Source organism: Capricornis sumatraensis, chromosome 17 (genome assembly GCF_032405125.1).
Source record: "Capricornis sumatraensis isolate serow.1 chromosome 17, serow.2, whole genome shotgun sequence".
Taxonomy (NCBI): Eukaryota; Metazoa; Chordata; class Mammalia; order Artiodactyla; family Bovidae; genus Capricornis; species Capricornis sumatraensis.
In genome coordinates, this window is record NC_091085.1 from 68,234,112 (window position 1) to 68,257,062 (window position 22,951).

Genomic DNA, 22,951 nt, shown 5'->3' on the forward strand with positions numbered 1-22,951 from the left:
GTCCTGTACTTTTGATTAATAGACTTTATTTCCTAAAGAAGCTTCAGGTTTACAGAAAAATTGAGTATAAGTACAGAGTTCACTTGAAGCTGAAACTCCAATATTTTGGCCACCTGATGCGAAGAGCTGACTCATTTGAACAGACCCTGATGTTGGGAAAAATTGAAGGCAGGAGGAGAAGGGGACGACAGAGGATGAGATGGCTGGGTGGCATTACCAACTCAATGGACATGAGTTTGGGTAAACTCCAGGAGTTGATGATGGACAGGGAGGCCTGGTGTGCTGCGGTTCATGGGATTGCAAAGAGTCAGACACGACTGAGTGACTGAACTGAACTGAACAGAGTTCACTTATGTCCCCATCATTTCCCCTATTTTTGACTTTGGAGTGGTAAGATGAACTGATATTGACATGTTATTATTAAACAAAGCTCAAAGTTTACTCTATGGTTCACTCTATGTTGTACATTTTATGACTTTGCCAAAATCATGTCTTATCTCCACGAATTATGAAATCACCCCAGAATGTTTCCACCTCTTGCTCCACCAGCTCCTCTCTGAGTTTAGATGTTTCTCCTCTTCTAATATATGCATTCAGTGCTAAAAGTTTTCCTCTAAGTGCTGCTTTCATTGCATCTCAAGATTTTTTTTTTTTCTTTTCCTTGAGTGCAAAATAGTTTTTCCACGTCTCTTAGACTTTTGGACCCATGTGTTAGTTAATCTCCAAAGATGCTGGAATTCTCCAAGTATTTTTTGTTTCCTCATTTCTTGTTTAATTCTATACTTTATGCTGTCTATTCTTTTGAATCTGTTAAGGTGCATCCTGTGGGCCCAACAGTGGTCTTTCTTGGTGAATGTCCCATGTGAGCTTGAGAGACATGTGTATTTGGCTGTTGGGTGAAGTGGTCTGTAAGTGACAATTAGCTACCTTTCTGAATCACCCTTGTCTTAACCAGTTCATCAATTAATTGACACTCCCCACTTCTTCTGTGTAACATATTGACAAGCCTAAGATATTTGGAACCATAAAGGGGATGGGTATCCATCTATGTGACACTCTATACAGCCATTTGGAATATATGTTTATCAGAGATTCTGTTTGTTCCCAAATGACTTTTGGGCAATTATACATATTAATGAAATATATACTTTTGACAAAGTATATGTAAACAAATCCTTGCTGTTGTTCAGTCGCTAAGTCATGTCTGACTCTTTGGGACTGCAGACCCCAGGGATTGCACCATGCCAGGCTTCCCTGTCCTTCGCTATCTCCTGGAGTTTGCTCAAACTCCTATCCATTGAGTCGGTGATGCCCCTAATGCAAAAAGAGATCTGTCCTTAGAAAACCAGCACTGAATTCTTTGGCAAGATGTAATAAAGCCAAGTTCCCTAAAACATCGCATAGAGTTAAGTACAAGTGAGACAATTGTGAAAGACCTGAGGGCATAATTGGAAAAATCCAGAATTAGGCCCTTATGCCTTTGCAAGTGGCTTTTATGTTCTTGTCTCCTTTAAAGAAACAGGCGCAGGAAATCATAGATGGCTCATTCTCATGTGTTTTATGAGACAGATTACGCAGGATTTCATCCAGGGGGTCTGCCTTCAGCGATATGGTCTAGGTCTTCTTCGAATGACTGGGAAATGAAGGCACATCCGTGGGCCTGGGGAACGAAGTGAGAGAATCAGGACACTCTGATGTCCTGCCTACAGAATTGAAGACCCTTCAAGTCTTCAAGCTCAAGAAGCAAACTTGGGCCAGAGCCAAGCAAAATATTATACCTGTTATGTGCATGGACAGCCATTTCTGTTTCCATGGTGCTTGTATTATTATTATTAATTAACCTTATCAGGCAAGGCCCCTGGCAAGTTTGATTGAGCTGAGGTGGGGCCAGCCCAGGGTGTTTCAGAGCCCTGGGTGTTTAACCCACTTGGCTTGTGCCCAGCTTTCACCAGGAGCCACCAGCCCCTTGACCTTCACCTTTGTCAACCCAGAGGGGAGATCAGACCTTGACAACTTGGTTTCACCTATTTGAGGTCTTTATTGTCCCCATTTTCCAGATGAGGAAACTGAGACTCAGAGAGTTTAGGTTCCACAGCTAGGAAGTGACAGTCAGGATCTGAATGTCACACTGAGAGGATTAAATAGCTGGTGTACTTTCCTGGTCAGGTGATTTTCAGGACACAGCATCCCCTCTTATGATATATTTGGTTTCAGTGGGGAAAAAGAAAATTAGCCAAGTTAAGTGTACTGATATATATGACAACTTTCCTCGTGTGTATTCATCTCAGCCCATTAAGGATGTCCCCACACCCAGGTAAGATGAACCATTTTAGAGGTGGAAATTAGGCTTCTTCTTTCAGCTGCTCAGGACTGACCGATGGTGGATGCTGGGTGTAGAGTGCTGTGTTGAGCAGGACACAGATGCTGCTCGTAGGTTCTGTGGGAAGTGAGTCAGTTCACACAGTCATGTCTGACTCTTCACGACCCCATGGACTGCAGCATGCCAGGCTTCCCTGTCCATCAGGAAAGTGGAGCTTGCTCAAACTCACGTCTATCGAGTCGGTGATGCCATCCAACCATCTCATCCTCTATCGTCCCCTTCTCCTCCTGCCCTCAGTCTCTCTCAGCAGTAGTGTCCAGTGGTACACCATGAGCACAGGAAAGAGAGTGGTAACTCGGGTCTCCTGCCATTCCGAGAAAGCTCTGTGGCCCTAACGGGCACCTCTCTCCACCTGGTGGCAGCTGACGGGATTGGAGGCAAAATGATGGACTTTTAGGGCAGAGGTTTGCAAAGTCATGATAGAGGTGGGAAGACCAGGCCATCAACCAGGGAATGTTTTCAAATATACCTCCCGTCCCCAGGGTGTAGCAGAATCTGAAGGGAGCAGAGAAGGTGACAGGGCAAACACAGTAGTTTGAAAAAAAAAAAAAAGAATCTCCCCAGATGATTCTAATATGCCAGCTTCTGTCTCCAACCTTGAAAACCACCCTTTGGGGGATGAGAAAAGGAAACTGCCTCAAACTTGGCATGAAGAGAAGTTACCCTTGGATGGAATTGCCAGCCCCTTCTGAGAGGTAACCAACCTTCCTGGTGAGTTGCTTAAGCACTTTTGGTGTAAGCTGAAAAATTTCACTTACAGGGAGTTTCCAAATCCTTCTGAAAAGTTAGTTTACTTACTAGCTCACATTCAGGACCATTGAGAATCTCAAGTGAGGGATCCTCTCTGAAAAGGCTCGCCGCAGGATGGAAAGTGCTAGAATACAAAGGAGGTGTTTGGTGAGTTGCCTTTTTGGATTGGTGCGTTAAGAGCAGTGCGCATGGAGTTCACTGATCTTGCTCCTTTCCTGGCATTGCAGCCATGAGATGCTGGGTGTGCCATTCCCTTCTCCGGACTTTGGATTATTCATCTGTCAGATAAGCAAGTTCACGGAACTAGACTCTGGCTCAACTCTATGGTCTCTTTCAGCCTTGACATCATCTGATTCCACAACCACTAGGGGTTTTTCCCCAAGGGTGGGTTAGGCAGAAGAAGAGGAGGATGTCCCCTTCTTATTGAGTGGACACCAGCAAAGAGCATTCTTCCAGGAGGGTGTGAGCTCAGCCAAGCTGGCTGGAGTCTACCTTTCCAAGATGAAATCCACCAGGAAGCACACTTCACGGGCTCGGGGACCACATCTGCCTGTTCACTGCTGTGACCCCAGTGGCTGCAACACAGCAGATGCTCATTAAATACTGACTATCCGAGTAGGCATCACACATGTCGGCAGGAAGAGAAAGCTTCCAAAAACCAGAGAGGACAAAAACCCAGGCCACCGGTTTTCCTGGATATTCCTACTTTATTTTTGGCTACATCATCACAAAGAAAGGCGATGGGTGGTTCTGCATGCACCAGAGGGCGTGTGTGTGTGTGTGTGTGTGTGTGTGTGTGTGTGTGTGTGTGTATGTGTGTGTGTGTGTGTGTTCTAGGCAGGGAGGTGCTTGCATCTGTCAGGGAGGGGGCGCGCCTGGGCCGAGGCACTGTGAGCTAGCTGCATGCTGAGTCCAGCGCCGATGCCAGCGTTAGGCCTGGGCGACACAGCCAGAGTGCTTTCTCCTAAGGGCAAACCATGAGAAGGAGGTGGGCTGAGAATGGGCACCAAGGGGGTCCCTGGGGAGAGGGAGGGTCAGTGGGGAAGATGGCAGCCAGGAAGCTGCTGGCCACTGTAGAGAAGGCGAGGTGCCTGGCATCTAGAAAATGGTTATTCAAGAAATCGATGCCTTCCAATGACTTGTCAGGGGAACTAGGGGTGGGAGCCCCTGAATGGAAGGTTAACAGGTGTGCGTTTGGAGACAGTGAGAGTTTAGTGTCCATTTGGCTACTTCTGTAGATAATGGTGGTGTTTTGGAGAGAATGGGGTGATTTTCATGGAGGAAGACTTACTGGAAATTGGGGAAAAAATCCAACCTTTCTTGCAGGGCACTGGAGATGACCTGGACTCAAATCTTATAAAGTTTGGCCTCATTGCCTTTTCCTCCTTTAAAACAATTAAAAAAAAATTTTAGGACGACTGAACAATCCAGAATGGAAGAAAAGCCTTTGGTGTCAGGATCTGTCACTTTCTAATGTTTTATGTGCACGATGGTGTTTTATTCTCCCAACACAATGAACAGAGTGCAAGAGATAAAGAGACAGAGAAACACAGAGAGACCAGAGATGATTCTGAGTTAGAGGCAGGATACAGACAGTCAGAGAGAGAGAGAGAGAGTGAGGGGAAGGGGTCATGTGTTCATTTAACTAGGAGCAAAGGAAGGAGACTGGTGGCTTCTATGGAGAGGCCCCCTGGAAACCAGGGCTCTGGTTTGAACACCTTCTGCGCCCACATGGGGAGGTCAGGGGCTGAGAAAGGCCCTCTGAGCGGAGCATCTACACAGCTTGCTGGATGCTGCCATGCTCCCAGAGCAGTGCTAGCGAGCGGCCCAAGGTCCAAGTACACCCAGCTCTGCCAAGGGGAGAAGTGGTTACAGAAGCAGGGACCTACGTGGTAATTCAGGATTTTGCCGGTTTCTCAGCATTTGCTCGTTAGGCTGGTGAGAGGAGGCGAGGAGGTGAGCCTGTGTTAAGATATATGTTTTTGCTTTTGCTATTCTATCCCCTCAGAGAAGGGGAAAGAAGAAGGGGCGAGAGGTGGGGGTGGAGAGAAGAGATAAGGAGGTGAGAAGAAAAAGATGAATGTGGCATCAGGCAAAAGGAAGGAGGAGAAGTGGGAGAGGGGTGGTACAGAATGGGGGCTAGTTTTTGTTAGGAAGCAAATAGGGAACATCCTCAAAGAGGGGGGTACCCAGTCCCTTGGGGTATTCTGCATGGTCATTTCTTGATGCATCTAGAGCTGGGCAGTGTGTTCCTAGTCACTGGAGAGTTTAAACACGGGGGTCTGTTTTGTGGCAATTGAGTGCATGATGTGAAGAAGTTGGTGGGGGAGGGGGGCGCGGGGAGCCGGGATGCTCCATTTCTGTCCCAGGGCTCATCCTCATGACCTTGTCTGGCTCTGCTGACAGCTGAAGGTATAGGCAAATGGATGTTAGGTGTGTCCAAGGCCAGGAGGATCTAAAAACAGTCCTAAATGATGAAGAGCCTCTGTAATTCACCAGGGCTGAGAGGTTGTTAAATGAACAACCTTCTTGTGAAACTCTCCTCATCCCTACAGCTCCATCCTGGAGGGATCTGAGACAGGCTAGATTCAGAGCCTGCATCACAGCATCATGGAGAGTGGAGGTTATTGGTGACAATGTCCACGGTGCAGGGGAGACCTCAAAGGCAGGCTCTAGGAGGGATGGGTGGGGAAGGTGTCGAGAAGAGAGATGAGAATGCAACGGGCAGCTGGGGCAGGCTCGGGGTGGGGGTGAGGGGCACAGGTTGGGGCATGGACCTGGGGACCTGGGCACCATCCTAATCGCTTGACACGTGGTTCTCATTCTGTAGCTGGTGCCAGCGTTCAATCTTCTTGTCCTTGTTCTTCAGACACTCGTACCAGTGTTTTAAGCGCTCTCCCTTGGCCGAGATCCCCAACTGGCAGCCTCCTGGAGGACAAGAAGGGAAGACAGGGGCAGGTGGTCGGAGTGGAGTCTCATTCTAGACCCAAATGTCTAGTTGGGGGAAAACCTGCCACCAAGCAGTGATCACCCACCCACCCAGCCACTTGGGATCCATCTTTTTTCCTGGAAGTTGTGGTTGTGATGTTATTATTACCACTGGTTTTCTTTGTCTACAGACTCCCTGCTTAAGAACCTGCAACGGCTCCCTACTATGGCATCAAGTCATAACTACACCGTCTATTTTTCAAGACCTTTATTTTTTTAAAGTCTTTATTGAATATGTTATAATATTGCTCCTGTTTTATGTTTTTGGCATGTGGGATCCTAGCTCCCTGACCAGGGATCAAACCCACATTCTCTGCATTGGGAAGTGAATCCAGAGAATTCTTAATCTCTGGACCGCCAGGGAAGTCCCTAAAGACCTTTTTAAAATCACCACTCTGCTCACTGAAACTCTCTCTCACTACTTCTGGGGACTCATCGTGCATTTCCAAGGAGTCCGTTTCATCACCCTGCTCAATCCCGCCTGCACTCCTTTGCTGGAGCTGTATCCATTGTCGGGAATTCCCTCCCTGCTCCACAGGTAATGATGGTGCTTCCTCATTATTTGGAGGGGGACTGGGAACAACAGAACCTTCATCCTGGACTTGCCAATAGACTAAGGAGACTCCTTTGCACCCTGTTTTCTGCAGAGGCCACACACTCCTCTCCTCTGCAACTGTTTATTCCACTGGAGGTGATCTGTTCAGCAAATAGCCAATCATGATCCAATCTTCCCAGCTTTGTAACCCAAATTGGACCCAAATGAGGACCCTGGGTCCTGACTTTGCATTTGGACAAAGTAATTGCCAGAGTAAAGCAGGGTCCTCAAACCTCTGCATCCCTGGGTAAGGCTCTCTTCTCCTAGGAGGATAGAAGATAGCGTTTTGCCCAGGGGCTGGGACCACTCACCAATGTAATCATTGGACTTGCCGATGTCATAGTCCCAGACTGAGATGTCCAGTGACTTCTTCGCCAGGTCACTGTGTTTGATGTCATAGAAAAATTCCTAGATGCAGCAGAGGAAGGTATGTGAGTGACAGGGTTCTCTGAGCCTTCAGCATCAGGAGCTAAGAGGCTGAGTCTGAGGGGTGCATGGACCAAGGTAGGGGCCCTTGTATTGGTTATTTGGAATCAAGGGGGTCTTTACCCCAGGCCTGATAATCCCCTTTAAACAAACACTCTGTTTAACAAAGCCCCCCAGGCCCTGTAATTCTCTTTTCAATGACTCTGCTTGAAGTTGGGAAGACTGGTGGGGTTTTTCTAAGAAGGCTGATTCTGGTCACGTTTCCTTGAAGGTAGACAGACATGAACTCAGTCCTGACATTCTGATAGCTTCTGAAGTGGTTTTCCTTCCTCTTCATCATTCAGAGATTAAAGGTAGTTGAGGTTTAGGTGTTTATGTTTTCAGATAACCTGATTTTTTCAATAACTCTTCTGCCCAATCATAGAATTCACTCATGTTCACTTTTAAAACAAACATGGAAGCAACTCCGGCGCCCCCTACACAAACCCCAAACCAAACTTGTAATCTATCCACCCAAGAATGACCAAGGTCAACGTTCCCCATGTGTCACCCATATTGGTGTATGTCTTAAAAAACCAATGTGAGTATTAATTTGAATTTTATATCATATGAAATATTCAAATATTAAATTATAGGAATATAATATGAATATACTGTACTGTGGTTTCCTTTTTCCATTTTATAACTATGGTAAGAACCAATTTTGCATGTTAGCAGTTTTTTCTACATCACCACTTTATTCTTTATTTATTAATATATTTTTTTCCAAATCACCACTTCAACGGCTTCATCTACCAGCTGCATGCCTGGACCGTAACCTCGTGCCCATGAGTTGAGGATTTAGGTCCCTGACAAGTCGCAGTGCAATACAGAGGAAGGAACACCTTAAATGGGCATCTGGAGAGTGGCTTTAGCAGGACTGGATGCATTGGATGGATCTGGGAATTGAGGGAGAGGGAGAGGGCACTGCCAACCAGGTGGCTGGTAAGGGGGACAACTGCTCCTATTTATTTCCTCAAATATTAGTATTACACACAATTAGAGTTAGTAAAGACATTCTCTCCCCAAACACAGCCTCTTCCCTTTGACATTCCAAATCTATAGGCTTCTGTCTTAGGCTTGATTCCCACCGGTGATGAGGAACTCATTCCTTCGTCTTTAGATAATTCAAGGTGATCTATGAAAAAAAGCTATTTCTTAAAAAAAATGTGCTTTACAACTTTCTAGCAGGGAATTTGTTCCACCTTCACATATAGGAACTATTACAGCATATGACAAAAAATAGGACAACCATACCTCATTAAATTCAGGATTCAAGGTTTTCTTCTTAATTTGAGTCTTGTGTTTGGCTTTCTTTCCCATGTCTGGTTTCAGCCAGCTGAGAGCAGACATAAGAGGCTATTATGAATGAAGTTTAATGAATAGGAATAGCCTCCTGATGACCCTAAATGTCCAACTAGTGTCGGGAGAATAATTAATGAACAGATCAGAAAGTGAATCAACATTAATAATGACAAGTGTGCATTAGAGCATTTACCTGATGCCAGACATTACCTAAGCACCTTATGCACATTTAATCCTCAACAAACCCTAGATGGTACAACCGCCCATTTACATATAAGGAAACTGAGGGACCAGAGAAGTTGAAACATGTGCCTCCAGTCACACAGCTGGGGGCTCAAGGCAGCTGTTGCCTCTGGAGTCTGTGCTCTTAGCCAGGACTTTCTCCCAGTGGATCACTGAGAACCTGGATGATGGTGTCTGGGGATTCACTACTGATTACCTCTTAAGCCGGGCATCTGTCTCACTGTGTGACCTCGGGCAGGTTCTTTGCCCTCTCAGGGCCTCAGTGTAAAATGATCTTGGGGAAGCTCTCTAGTTCTCCATTTGCAAGGACCTAGGATCCCCTCTCGGGCCCACTGACAGGCCCCGGCATTGACTCACAGCTTCACAAATGGATCTGAGTAGCCATTGGCATCCATGGCTGCCAGGTGCACGCAGCGTATGATGCCCACGATGAGGCCTCCCTGCTGTGTGCTGTACATGAGGGACACCAGGATCTTGCCGCGTTCCTCTATGTCACCAATACGCTCCACCTGCTGCAGGAGAAGAGGGTGAGTGGGTCTAGGATGGACAGGGTCTGGGAACATGGATGGTGATCATTAAGAGAGAGTCTGTGGAGAGTAGGAGGACTTGGGCCAGCACAAGTGCAGTTCAGCACCACAAATAGCAGACACACCCCTCCAACCTCCAGGGAGAAGCAAAGGATGAAAGCCAAGAGGCCCAGCCCTTGGCACACAGGGGCCGATGGCTTTATTCTGACACAGTCACAGACTGAGCCTGACCCTGATGCCAGCCCAACTCTGAGCTCAGAACCCCCCATCCAACCAGTCTTCTCAAAAGTGGAGTGCCTGGGACCAAGGGCATGGCTGTGAAGCCCAACTTGAGCCTCTGCCAGACGCACAGCTTAAAGAACCTGCCCTGCCTTCCCAAGGGGAGCGTGGCATTGCCCTAGTGCAGAAGAATTACTAGAAGAGCTTCTGCAAACAAGGCCAAGGAACACGAGGGTGTCTCCTGTGGGCAAGAGGATGTGGCTTCCCCCACCTTGGGGGCTCCAGGTGTGAAGAGCAGGCTCCTGGTCTCATGCTCTAATGCCCTGGGCAAGGGCACCTCTCATCATGAGCCAACAGGTGGGTGGTTTGGGGAGAAAGCGTGGGAAAGGGGCCAGGGAGGGAGAGAAAGGGGAGATGTCAAACCCTGTCTGTGGCTTCAACTCTATTTTTCCATTTTCCTCGGCACTCACCTCCTCCTCATAGAGGGCCATGCCTCGGGCTGACCCAGTGGTTCCGGCACGCTTCATCTTGAGGAGGGAGATAGAAAAGATAGAAAAGAAAAACAGCACTGTCAATGGGGCTCATCGCCCTACTCAAGAAAGACCAGAGACCCCTTCTTCTCCCCTCCACTAGCATCCAGAGCCGTGATGAGAGGTCCTCCAAGCTTCAGGAGCCCTCCAGCACTCTCCTTTCAGCTAATATATACGTATATAAAATGCTAACCATTTGAGAGACCATGTTAATGCACAACGGCCTATGATGTAGATTGTGTTAATGTCCCCATTTCGCAGATGATGACACTGAGGGTCAGAGTGGTCAAACCACTTGCCCCAATCAGTAAGTGGCAGACTACAGGATCCACAAAACCGATAAGGTTTTGTCTGCTCTGGTTGAAGCAGCACAGGGGCCTTGAGATCTGGTCCACCAGATGCTTCTTCCCCACGGCTCCTCTGGGGAACAGAATGTGAAAAGCGCTGGTTAAATCCAACCTCTCCCCTTTAGAGATGAGGAAACTGAGGTGCGGAGCAAAGGGCACAGTGCTTAGGAGATCCCTGTCCTTGGTGGGACACGTGAAGGGAGTCAATGGTGAGAGGGTTAAGAGCAAAGATCAGCAGGGTTCTGGGGCCAGCGCAGGCCTGTCCTGCCACCTCTGTGCCTCTGGGGACTGGCTGTGCCCATCAGAGCAAGATGAGCAGACCCAGTAACTGAAGACCCAGATGGGGGCCTGGCCCTGTCCTGACCGACTGGACTCACTGAGTGAGGGGAAGGAGATGAAGCCTGAAGAAGCCAGCTGTTACCAGGCAAAGACCCAGAGGAAAGGCTTCCTCCTAGCACATCTGGTGATTTATTGGAGCCTGGCATCCGGTGTAAAGTTCTCCTTGTTGTTTTGTCGGTGCTATGGAACATGGTGTGGCACACATGAGAGCCCCTCCTGAGGCTGGCCATCTGGTGGGAGGATGCTGCAGGCCTCGCCATGGGGGCACTGGCTCACTGCCCAGCGAGGAGACGTACTGGTCATCGCAGCAAAGCTGGGCTACGGCCGGTGTCTGAGAGCAGAATCACCGACTCATATCTTAGCAACTCCCTCCTCTTTCTGGACTCCAGGTGGCTCAGAGGTTAAAAAAAAAAACTGGGTGGGTTGGATTATCTGTAAAAATACAGATTGCTAGGTCTCACCCTTCCTCGCTAAGTCAGAATATCCAGGGAGATCTCCCGTGAAATCTATTTTGTAAAGCTCTGGTTTTAAAATCTCCAGCTGATTCTGAGGTGCAGCCCAATTGAACAGCCTCAGTGCGGTTCTCATTCTTTCTCAAAAGGTGAGAAATAGCAGTTGTAATGCTTTATATGTACTGTCACCTCAATCCTTAAAAGACCCTATGAGGTTAGTACTGTATTTTCCCATTTTGCAGATAAGAAAACTGAGGCACAGAGGGGTTAAGTCAAGGGATTCAAGTTATACTGCAAGTGGCAGAAACTGGTACTCAAACCCAGCCTGGCTCCAGAGCCCATGCTCTTAAGCACTCTGCTATCCTGCCTTCTGCGTATCTCTGCGATGCTTTACGAACTTCTTGACTGACAGGTGGGTAAGGCAGCATTATTTTCTATAATAACAACAAGTAGTTTATGCATGCTCATTATGCGCAAGGTTGTTTTAGTTATGTCTTTCACACAACCCTCCTACGAGGCAGGTGCTACTGTAATGCCCATTTTATAGACAAGAAAAACTGAGGCCCAGAATAGTTCAGACCCTTGGTGAAGGCCAGGGAGCAGGGACATGGCAGGGCTTTGAACTCAGGCAGACCACCCTGCCACACCACACTGCCCTTCAGAAGCGATGCCAACCAGGGTCGGAAGAAGGCATAGCCAGGAGGCAACCACGATGTTCTGAGCTGAAATCTTCACCCTCCTCCCCAGAGCTGCCGCAGCCCCTCTCCTGTCTGGCACCTGACAGATCTATCCCATCCTCTCCCTCACTGGACCCTCAGGGCATAGGCACTCACCGGGACCACCCGCTCCAGACAGATATTGAAGTTCTTCCTCTGATTGGGCTTCAGTTTCTTGAGGGAGAATCTGGTCTCACCAATAAACTCATTATGGCCGAATTTGTCCTCATCACAGACAGAAATTCTGTGGCCAGTATAAAGGATGGGGATTAAAAAAAAAAAAGAGCATATACTGAGCACATATTGTGTACCAAGAGCTGGGTGTGATTCATGATGGTAGGGAACGTATAATGTGCACAGGAATAATACAACCTCCTATTTACTGAACACTAGGCCAGGCATTTCACATTTCTTCTTGATAGCAGTCTAACTTAATGAGCAGTAACATGCAACAAAACTTAAATTTTTAGCTTGCTGGATTTTTGAATATGCATACACCCATGTAACCACCACTCAGATCAAAATGTAAAACATTTCAGCTGCCAGAAGACCCTCATGATTCTCCCTAGCCACTAACTTCCTCAAAGATAACCATTTTGTTCCCTTGGCAAGATTCAGTGTCTTGTTTTTGACCCGCATATAAATAAAATCACATGTGTAGGTTCTTTTCCATTTGGCTTCTTTTGTCCAACATTATGTCTGTGAGAGTCATCCACGTGTATAGTAATTTGTCCTTGTTTTGGCTGTATAGTATTTCATCATGTAAATATACTCTAATAATGTTGCTACATATGGGCATTTGGTTTTGAGCTATTTCTAGTTGTTATGAATGAAGCTGCAAGGGAATATTCACTTTCATGTCTTTTTGTATATGCATGTGTTTCTATTGGGTATTGGTGAGCCAAGCTTCTCCTGAGGTTAATGCACAAATTTAACCTCAGTAGAAATGTCTAAACAGTTTTCCAAAGTGGTTCCTCCAATTATATTCCTACCAGTAGTTTACGCAGGTCCTGGTTGTTCTTCATTCTAATTTCGTTTTTGTCAGTTTTAACTTTTGCATTTCTGAGTAGGCCATCGTATCTATCTCCTTGTAGTATTAATTTACATTTCCCTGATGAGTAATGAAGCCCAGCCCCCTTTTCATCTGCTTTATGGCCATTTCAGCAGCATGTTTTCCCAAGTTAGGCTAGGACCTCTTCTCATTTAATTCTTTCTCTTCTCCCAAACCTCTGAGTTTCCCACTTTGTAGAGGAAACTGGGGCCCAGAAAGGTTGAATAATTTTTCCCTACTAAGGGGCAGAGATGGCAACCCACTCCAGTATTCTTGCCTGGAGAATCCCATGGACGGAGCAGTCTGACAGGCTACATACAGTCCATGGGGTCGCAAAGAGTCAGACACAATTAACATCACACAAGGGGCAGAACCAGAATTTGAAGCTCCTGAATCCCAGAACACTGTATCGTCTTTCGCTATCCATTCTGTACAGCATTAAGCACACTAGAGACACAAAACTGGCTGGTCATGAGAAAGGTACCTCAGGAGGCCCAAAGGACAAGTTGAGGCATGATAATTCTTCCTGACATATACTAAGAGGAAGGAAGGAATTTCCACCTCACCAAGGCATGGGAGGCAGATAGGAACTAACAGCACCTTGCTCTTGGCCATCAACATTTGTTGAACGAGTATACTCCAATTAAAAAAAAGTTGCTGAACAAGGTTCATAGTTCTAGAGGGTCAGAACACCCTCCTTCTGAGCCCCATGTGTACACACCATGCAGCCAGTAGGGGTGTGAACAACACCATCCTTTCTACAGGACACTGTGTCTCCAAAGACTTAAAAATAGTCGCCATATTTGACCTAGCAATGCCACTTCTAGGAATTTATCTTGAAGATACAAGTGCAAAAATACGTAACTAAAGAGCCTTCCTATAGTTTTGTTTGTAATTGTGAAAAAGCAGAAATAACACAAGTATTCTATAATGGGGAGAGATCTTAAGAAAATTATGAAATAATCCTGGAAACGTTAACAGTACACATTGAAAATAATGTCCTCACTCACCAGGGAAATGCAAAAACCACAATATGACACCCCTACACACTCACCAGAATGGCCAACATGGAGAAGTGTTGATGAGGACGCGGCTGGAACCCCCAGACATTGCTTGTTGGAGTGTAAAAAACAGTTTCTGCTAAAACTATGGAAAACTGGCTATGTTTCTACCAGAGCTAAACATATACATATACTGCAGTTCAGTCATTACCCTCCCAGGTGTATATACGACAGAAACGCATGCAAGAAACAGCTACTACTATGTTCCCAGCAGCACCATTTGTAATAGCCCCAAACAGAAAATCAACCAAATGCCCATTAACAGTAGAATGAATACATGAAACTGTGTTATGTCCACACAATGGAATACTAAATAGCAATGAGAAAGAGCAACTTGCAGCTACACACAAGTCGGGTGACTGTCACAAACAGGAATTAAATGAAGGCAGACAGACATAAAAGGAGGAGGTGGCGTGATTTCATTGTATAAAGTGCAGAACTAGACTAAGTGAGCCTGTCCTGCTCGCAGTGAGGGTGGGGGACCCCCTGCGGGGAAAGGTCCTCACTGAAAGGGGGCACCAGGGGAGGGCTTCCGTGGCCCAGGGCCGCTCTGTTTTCTTAACTCAGTGTGTTCACTCTGTGAAAATTCATCTATCTGTACACTTTTCTCATGCACACTTTTCTAAATGGATGTTACACTGCTATAAAAATGTGTGCTTAGGAAAATTTTGTAGCTGACAAGAATGTACTTGGAACAGCCTCTTTGAAGAGGAGTTTGTAGGTCTTGTAAAATTAAAAAGACCCACACCCTATATCCTCTGATCCAGCAAATACTCCTCCTTGATTTCTATCCTAAGGAAATACTCATATGAACACAAGGAAGCATGAAGAGTGCTCACTGAAAATGCGTTTATAATAGAGAAAAGCTGGGAGCTGTCTAAACGCCTGCCCACAGGGAACTGGATAAGTAAAGGGGTAAACAGTCACATAAAACTTTAAGACAGGCCAAACAATATCATATACTGTTTATAGACACATAATTATGCAGCTGAAGCATAGGATACGCTTGGGAATGATACCCATAGAATTCAGAATAGTGGTTAGCCCTGGGGAAGGAAGAAGAAAGGAGGTGGGGGATGGAGTATTAAGAGGAGCTTCAGTTTGCATCTGTAGTGCTTAATTCTTTACAAAAAAAAAAAAAAAAGAGCAGAAGCAAATGCAACAAAATATTAAGGTTTTTGAAAGATTGTTTTTTTTTATATTCTGTAAAAGTGTTACTTGCTCAGTCATGTCCGACTCTTTCCGACCCTATGAACTGTAGCCCACCAGGCTCCTCTGTCCATGGAATTCTCTAGGTAAGAATACTGGAGTGGGTGGCATTCCCTCCTCCAGGGGATATTCCCAACTCAGGGATCAAACCCAGCTCTCCCACATTGCGAGCGGATTCTTCACCATCTGAGCCACCAGGGAAGCCTGTATATATATTCATGATATTTAATAATAAAGCATTTAAAAATATGTGATAAATCTATGCCGTGGAATTTTCTAAAACAGTTAAAAATTAGGTAGATCTAATGTGTAAAATGTGTAAAAAGAATACATTTGAATCAGTTCTAATGAAGTAGATGAAACTGGAGCTGATTATACAGAGTGAAGTAAGCCAGAAAGAAAAACACCAATACAGTATACTAATGCATATACATGGAATTTAGAAAGATGGAAACGATAACCCTGTATGCGAGACAGCAAAAGAGACACAGATGTATAGAACAGTCTTTTGGACTCTGTGGGAGAGGGAGAGGGTAGGATGATTTGGGAGAATGGCATTGAAACATGTATAATATCATATAAGAAATGAATCGCCAGCCTAGGTTCAATGCAGGGTGCAGGATGCTTGGGGCTGGTGCACTGGGATGACCCGGAGGGATGGTGCGGAGGGCGAGGTGGGAGGGGGATTCGTAATTGGGAACACGTGTACACCCGTGGCAGATTCATGTTGATGTGTGGCAAAACCAATACAATATTGTAAAGTAAAAATAATAATAATAATAATTTAAAAAAGAAAGAGAAAAAGAAAAAAATAAATAAAATTAAAGATCATTTATATATATATATATAAAGTAGCTAATGGGAAGCTGCTGTCCAACACAGGGAACTCAGCTTGGTGCTCTGTGATGACCTAGAGGGCTGGGATGGGAGATTGGGAGGGAGACTCAAGAGAGAGGGGATATATGTATACATACAGCTGATTCACGCTGTTGTACAGCAGAGACCAACACAACATTGCAAAGCAAATATACTCTAATTAAAAAGTAAAATAAATATCCTGAAAAAAATTAGGTGGATCTAAATGTCTTCTCATGGCCACAAACCTAAGATATATTGTTAAGGAAAAAGGCAAGTTCCAGATATATTCAAGAAGATATTTCTTGTACTGTAAATGACGGTGTTTGCATATATATGTACACTAAATGTATGTATATGAGGCTTCCCAGGTGGCACCAGGTAAAGACCCTGTCTGTCAATGCAGGAGACTAAGAGATGTGGGTTCGATCTCTGGGTCAGGAAGATCCCCTGGAGGAGGGCATGGCAACCCACTCCAGTACTCTTGCCTGGAGAATCCCATGGACAGAGGAGCCTGGCGGGCTGCAGTCCATAGGGTTGCAAAGAGTTGGACATGGCTGAAGCCACTAAACCGCCACCACCATGTATGTATATAATGAATATACACACACTCACAGAAGGGGAAAAGAGACCCAGGCTGAGGAAGGGATGAACATTTAAAGGCAGCTTTGTTTTCTCAGTAATTCTTCACAAGAAGGATATACTCATTTATTGTGTGTAAGTGGCTTCAGTCGTGTCCCACTCTTTGCATCCCCATGGACTGTAGCCGGCCAGGCTCCTCTGTCCATGGGATTTTCCAGGCAAGAATACTGGAATGGGTTGCCATGCCCGCCTCATTAATGCATTTTAATACATTATAGAAGAATATGAAGTGGCAACAGTATGTTGTTAAGTGAAGCTGGCTAATTATTCAATAGGATGGTCCATTCTTATAAACATTTAAAAAAATACTTTATTAAAAAAATACTTTTGTGCGCACACACACACAAATACACACGCTAAACCCAGATGTCAAGACACCAAGATGTTAACAGCTTCACTTACCTGTACTTTCAAAAAAAATGTCCACTTGAAATAGATAACATCTTTTAGAAGTAAACTACCCTGAGATGTTTTAAGGCATAGCTCCTGGGGGCCGCGCCTGCTTGTCTGCCCAGCCACGGCCCGGTCTCTGCCCTCCCACCCAGCAGGCACCTGAGGGTCTTCCTTTGCATGTCCTCATCTGTGATGCCGTGGTAGACCAGAGTTTCATTCCAGATGGGGTTTCTGGTGTTCCGCAGGGTTTTTGTACGAAGCTTGTTGGACTAGAACCCAGAGAGATGGACAGACAGACACCTGCCTCAGTGGGGAGCCAGCCCTGCAGCCACACCCCTGGGCCCATTTAGGGTGGCTGCGTGACTTAGGCGTCCACTCCCCTTACGGGCGTCAGGGCTCTGTTCTCGGGGGAGTCGGGGTCAGGCTCTAGGGTGCATCAGCAACGCTGGACGGTGGGCCACCCCTCCCTCCAGGCCCTCTCGTTGACTTTTCCATAAAGATTAGAAAGCTACGATGTCTTTCTTTGAGAAAAATGATTATTTCCAGGACAGGGAGGCAGAAATGAGAGTCATCTGGGGATATTGGGACAATTCTCTCAATTTCCCCAAACAGAATCCTCCATGCTGGAAATTCCTCGGAGGGAGCAAAATTTGTTATTTTACTCTAGGAGTGAAGGCTAGAAATACACCTGGTGACAAGTCTAATTCATACTAACATGTATGACTGATTGGATTCTCTGGCAAAGCAGGTCTGGATCTAGGAGTGGGCAAAGGAGAGCGTGTCAAGGAGAAGCAAATGTCACTCGGGTTAGAAGGAGCAGTGGCCAGCTAGTTTGGCCATGGCCAGATGGGACTGTCTTGTCTTTACTTGCTCTTAGCCTAAAGGCCGAGAAGCGATGGGACTGTCTTTTCTTGATCTAAACAAAAAAAGAGTGACATAAAGTGTGTGTGTGGGTGTGTGTGTGTATGCCTGCACACATGTAAGTGTATCCTCTTTTGTCTTATGGGGCATTTGATACTTACAGACATTTTTGAGAAGGCATTTTCCTAAGATCATGTGTATAGTATATACCAAGTATACAGTCAGCTTTGTTTTTAGGACATTCATGTCAAATGAACACAAAGCAAAAAATAAAACTCAAGAAGGCACACTTTCATTTCCAGCCTTGTGTTCTGAGGGGGTCAATCCAAAGAAAGGAGAATTAATCCCACTTTTCCTCCCCAGAGCAAAATAATGGTCAGCAGGTGAGGTGGAATGGGAGAGAAAGGTAGGAGGGATGGGGGCCCATTTTCTCTTAATGACAGAATATTTTCTCAAGTTATCTAGAGAGAGTTATTCACCCTGTAGAGAGATGTTTGGCTGAGGCACAAAATGCGTGGGAGGGGTGACCACGGTCAGCACTGGGGAGCCACTATAGGTGTTTGAGCAGGTCAGGGCTTAATCATGGCATCTGCCTGTCTACTGGAGTCCCGGTTTCTGAGCTGGAGAAATGAGCAGAGCCCCTGCCACTTGAAGGAGGATGGTTCTGGCCCATGCCTTACCCCGGGCAAAGACTTTGCCAATCAGGGAAGAGGGGGCTTGGGGGCAGATAGGGCTATTTTAGGCTCTGAGCTGGGAACCTTGGCTGCTTTCCAGAGCCCATGTACCCAGCTTGCCAAGAGGCCCAGGCCATATGGTACCTTGCTGGCTCCTGGCAGGAGGTGCAGCTTAACGTAGGGATCGGCCAAGCCGTTCGAATCCATGGGCTTCAGTCCCTGTAAGAAAAGAAAGCAAAGGTGTGAGGGCCTGGGGAGGGCTTGGGCACTCAGCTATCAAAGGCAACGTGCAGTTATCGGTCCAACCTGTGTCCTTCCTCCTCTGAAGAAAGAGAAAGGAAATACAGCATCTCAGAATGAGCACTGGAATCAGGCAGATGAGCTTTAAAGCCTGGTCATGTCACTCACTGGCTGTGTGACCTTAGGCAAGTGTCTTAACCTCTCTGAGTCTCATTTTCCTCACCTGTCAAATGGCTGGTAAAATCTAAATGCATTCCCACTTGTAAAGTGTTTGGCACAGTGCCTGGCACACTGGAAGTGCTCCATTAAGGTTGGATTGTTATTGCTGAGATGGAGGGACATGTCCCAGAATGGGTGCGAGAGGAGGAAAGGCTAGGGAGAGGAAGCTTGCATTCTGGCCCTGGACTCTTCACTTGCTTCTGAGACCTCAGTTTCTCCATCCATGTGATGGAGATCACAGTCTCTGTCTGGTCCCTCTCAGAGCTGACATGGGGCTCAAATCAACCATAGGGAGAGGAGTCTGTCTGGGATAGGAGTTAAGTTGGGCTTGTCAGTATGAGCAATTCCAAAATTCCTGGGGCTCAGATACTCTTTGTCCACTCCCTAGGCCCTGGCTGGGCAGGTGTCTTATCTCTGGGTTCCCACAGTCTCCTTATAGAGCACTAATCTCCACTCCCATGTGCTTCATTCTGTGATCTCTGGGAACCTCAGTTTCCCTATCTGTTCAATGGGGCTGATCACAGCCAATGCTTCATGGGATTCTTGGAGGAGTAAAGGAGCTCTCATTTGTGAAGGTTGAGCTCTGGTCCTGGCATAAGTTAAGTATGATCAGTGTTTGTTAGTACTATATGGGGACAGGAGGCCACAAAGTAGGGTGCAAGGGGTAAATCTGGCCAGGGAGCCGAGTGCGTAAGAGCACAGGCTTTTGAGCTGGACAACATTGGTTCAAATCCCAGCTCCACTTCTTCCTGGCTTTGTGACCTGAGCAAGTCCCTTAATTTCCTTGTGTCTCAGTTTCCCCATCTATAGAATGGGAATGATGATGGAACTGTCCTCATAGGTTTGTTGTGAAGATTAAATGGGACAAAATAATCTGCAGAAAGCCCCGGAGGGTGAATAATACTCATGTGTGCAGAAGTGCTCAGCCGCTCAGTTATGTCCAACTTTTTGCAACATGGACTGTGGCCCACCAGACTCCTCTGTCTATGGGATTTCCCAGCAAAAATACTTGAGTGGGTTGTCGTTTCCTTCTCCAGGGGATCTTCCTGACCCAGGGATGGAAGGTCTCTTGCACTGAAGGTGGCTTCTTTACTGCTGAGTCAACAGGGAAGCCTGAATAATATTCAGGTGATGGTTTCTTATCCATTTCTAAAACAAAGTTCATGAGAGCACAGGCTATTCTCGCTCATTCTAACATTCTCCAGCATTAGGGTAGTTCCTGGTACACAGTAGCTATTTAATAAACATTTCTGGAATGTCTGGTTGGATTGTGAGTTTGCAAATCAGCAGATGTTGTGGTTTTCAAATTGAAGTGGGAACATGTTGGTTTGGTAAGCACACCAGTTTACTGAAGTTACTACCATTCCCTAACGCTTCCCACATGCTTTTCATGTCTCTATTACCAACCTAGCCCATAAGTCATTAAGCCCCTGTCTCAAGGGGGCTGTGATGGTGTGGCTTTCTCCCATTTCTGAAGCTGGAGGCCATTACATCTGGAGTCAAATCCAGCTCTATCCCTTACCAGTTGAGTAGCCTCAGGCTTTAACTTTCTAAGCTTCAGTTTTCCCATCTGTACAATGGGGCTAATAATAATCTCTTCCTCAGAGGTTCCTGTGAAAATTAAACAAGATAATGTAGGGCCTTACCTCACCGTGTTATTGGGGGTGGGGTGTAAATGCATCTAAACACCTGCTGAAGAAGTGACCTGGGTGTGTTGATCTAGAAGTTGTGTTAAGCATTTCACACATCACTGATCATCCAAACTGGGACATTTTGTGAGTGGGAAGGAGAGTTCTTAATTATTTTAGCAAGGCAACAGGCATAATGGGGGCTATCTGTGCAAACTGGGATACCCAGCTACCTTCTGTGTAATACTCACCATAGCCCTTATGGGAGAGGCTCTACTATTATCCCCGAGGCACAGACAGGTTAAGTAACTTCCCCCAAGTCCCACAGCCAGGAGCAGGAGAGCTGGTGTTAGAACTCAGGAAGTCTGGTTCCTGGGCCTTGCTTGTTCTCTATAGACCACACTCGGGCAGGGGAGATCCTGGTTAGTTTTTAGTACTTCCTGGGGTTGGCACTGGCATCATCCAGCTTTCCTTGGGGGCTAGAGTGGAGTCAGGTCACTGCCCGTGGAACCTGCTGTGTAGAGATGCTCTTCCAACCTGCTCTGCCCTTCCGCCCCCTCAGAAGGCCAGATGACTGTCCTCGTATCTGCAACCACAGGGCTTCCCAGGCGGCTCAGCGGTAAAGTATCTGCCTGCTAATGCAGGAACCACAGGAGATGTGGGTTCGATCTCTGGGTTGGGAAGATCCCCTGGAGTAGGAAACGGGAACCCCCTCCAGCATTCTTGCTGGGAAATCCCGTGGACAGGGGAGCCTGGTGGGCTATAGTCCATAGGGCTGCAAAGAGTCAGAAGCTATTGAGGTAACTTAGCGCACCTGACCTGCAACAACAGGCCCCTGACTGTCTGCTACTCCAGCTTGACAGCCACGTCTGTAGAAGGAGCTGTTCAGTGACATGTCAGCCGTCAGGATCGGCTGTCACTGCCTCCCGGGTGACACCTCTGCAGTGCCCTCCAGCGGCCGTGGATGGGGCAGGTCTCAGCTCTGCCCTTGAAGCTTGGTTGCCGTCATTCCCAGGAGGCAGATACAGTTAAGTAAAACCCCTCCCGGGCCATTCCCACAGGAAGTCCTCCCCGAAAGGAATTAGCCGTGGCCAATTCCTGCTCTTTTCTCATTACGGTCACTGTCACAGACAGACAAGGCCATGGCAGGAGACAGGCCTAATATCCCCTGCCCTCCCCAAGTCCCCTAGAAATGCCAGAGCGTACTGAGCGGTCCCCAGCTTGGCGCCTCACCCACCTTGGCCTTTATGATGGTGCAGTGCAGGGAGCTGTTGTCCTGGTCATAGAGAAGGCTGAACTCCAGGGCACCCAGGGTGGCTGAAGAGGACAGAGGCAGGTACCAAGAAGACACTCGTTCAGTCATTCAACAAACATTTCCTGAGCACTAACCATGTGCCCAGTCTGGGATAGGCATTGAGCCTACAGGGGAGAGGAAGCCTTATCTGGACTCCTCATCCTCATAGACCCTCCTCCTCCCTGGAGCCCTCGGCACACCTATGATCAGTTAATCATTTGTGCAATTGCCTAGTTGATGACTTCCATCCGCTAGGCTGAGAACCCCGTGAGGGTAAGGCTGTGACTGTCTTGTTCACTGCTATGTCCCCACTGGGCACAGCGCAGGGCACACAGTTAGCTCACTTACTTGCTGAAGGAATAAATGAGCCTTAGCATTTGCTGTTGCCTGTGTCGAGAATGCACTTCCTCTAGATCCTCATGTGGCTGGTGACATCTCATTATCCACTTCTCAGTTTAAATTAAATGCCACCTCCATAGAGAAGCCCTCTCTGATTGCTCCATCTAAAGCAGCTACCTTCTTGGTCATTCACCCTATTTTACTTCCTTCACCATGCTCTGCCTCTGTTTGAAATCAACTCATTGGTACATTATGTGTCTTTCCACTAGAATGCTAGTTCCATTAGATCAGCCATCTTGTCTGTCTTTTTTTTTTTTTTTTTGGCCATGGTATCCTTAGCACTTATAATAGTTTAGGGGCACCTAGTCGGTGCTCAATAAATACTTGTCAATACAGAGATGAGTGAGGGAGGGAGCCAATACAGAGACAGGCTTGTTGCAAATCATCAAGGACAGCTCCTATTAGGGATATACATAGGCTGCGATGGATATTCTAGGCTTGGCAGGTCAGTGAAGAGACACTTCAGGTGGATGGAAGGAGCAGTGGTCACTGCTCTGGGCAGAGGGGCCAGGATTGAAGAGCCAAAAGGTGGGATAGACATGGTGCCTTTCCAGAGCAGAAGCAGCCTG

At 46.7% G+C, this 22,951-nt stretch overlaps 1 protein-coding gene across 2 annotated transcripts in view; it reads right to left on the reverse strand.

The window, feature by feature from the left end:
• Positions 1-5,927: 5,927 nt before the first annotated feature.
• RPH3A (rabphilin 3A) overlaps positions 5,928-22,951 on the reverse strand; it is a 62,413-nt gene continuing 45,389 nt past the window's right edge. For both annotated transcript variants that reach the window (XM_068990089.1, XM_068990088.1), the window contains 9 exons: positions 21,927-22,006; positions 18,747-18,821; positions 17,227-17,336; positions 11,974-12,100; positions 9,943-9,999; positions 9,084-9,238; positions 8,436-8,517; positions 7,025-7,121; positions 5,928-6,058 (listed from right to left, as the gene is read on the reverse strand). In XM_068990089.1, coding sequence (XP_068846190.1) covers positions 5,928-6,058; positions 7,025-7,121; positions 8,436-8,517; positions 9,084-9,238; positions 9,943-9,999; positions 11,974-12,100; positions 17,227-17,336; positions 18,747-18,821; positions 21,927-22,006 — 914 coding nt within the window. The remainder of the gene's footprint in view (positions 6,059-7,024; positions 7,122-8,435; positions 8,518-9,083; positions 9,239-9,942; positions 10,000-11,973; positions 12,101-17,226; positions 17,337-18,746; positions 18,822-21,926; positions 22,007-22,951) is intronic.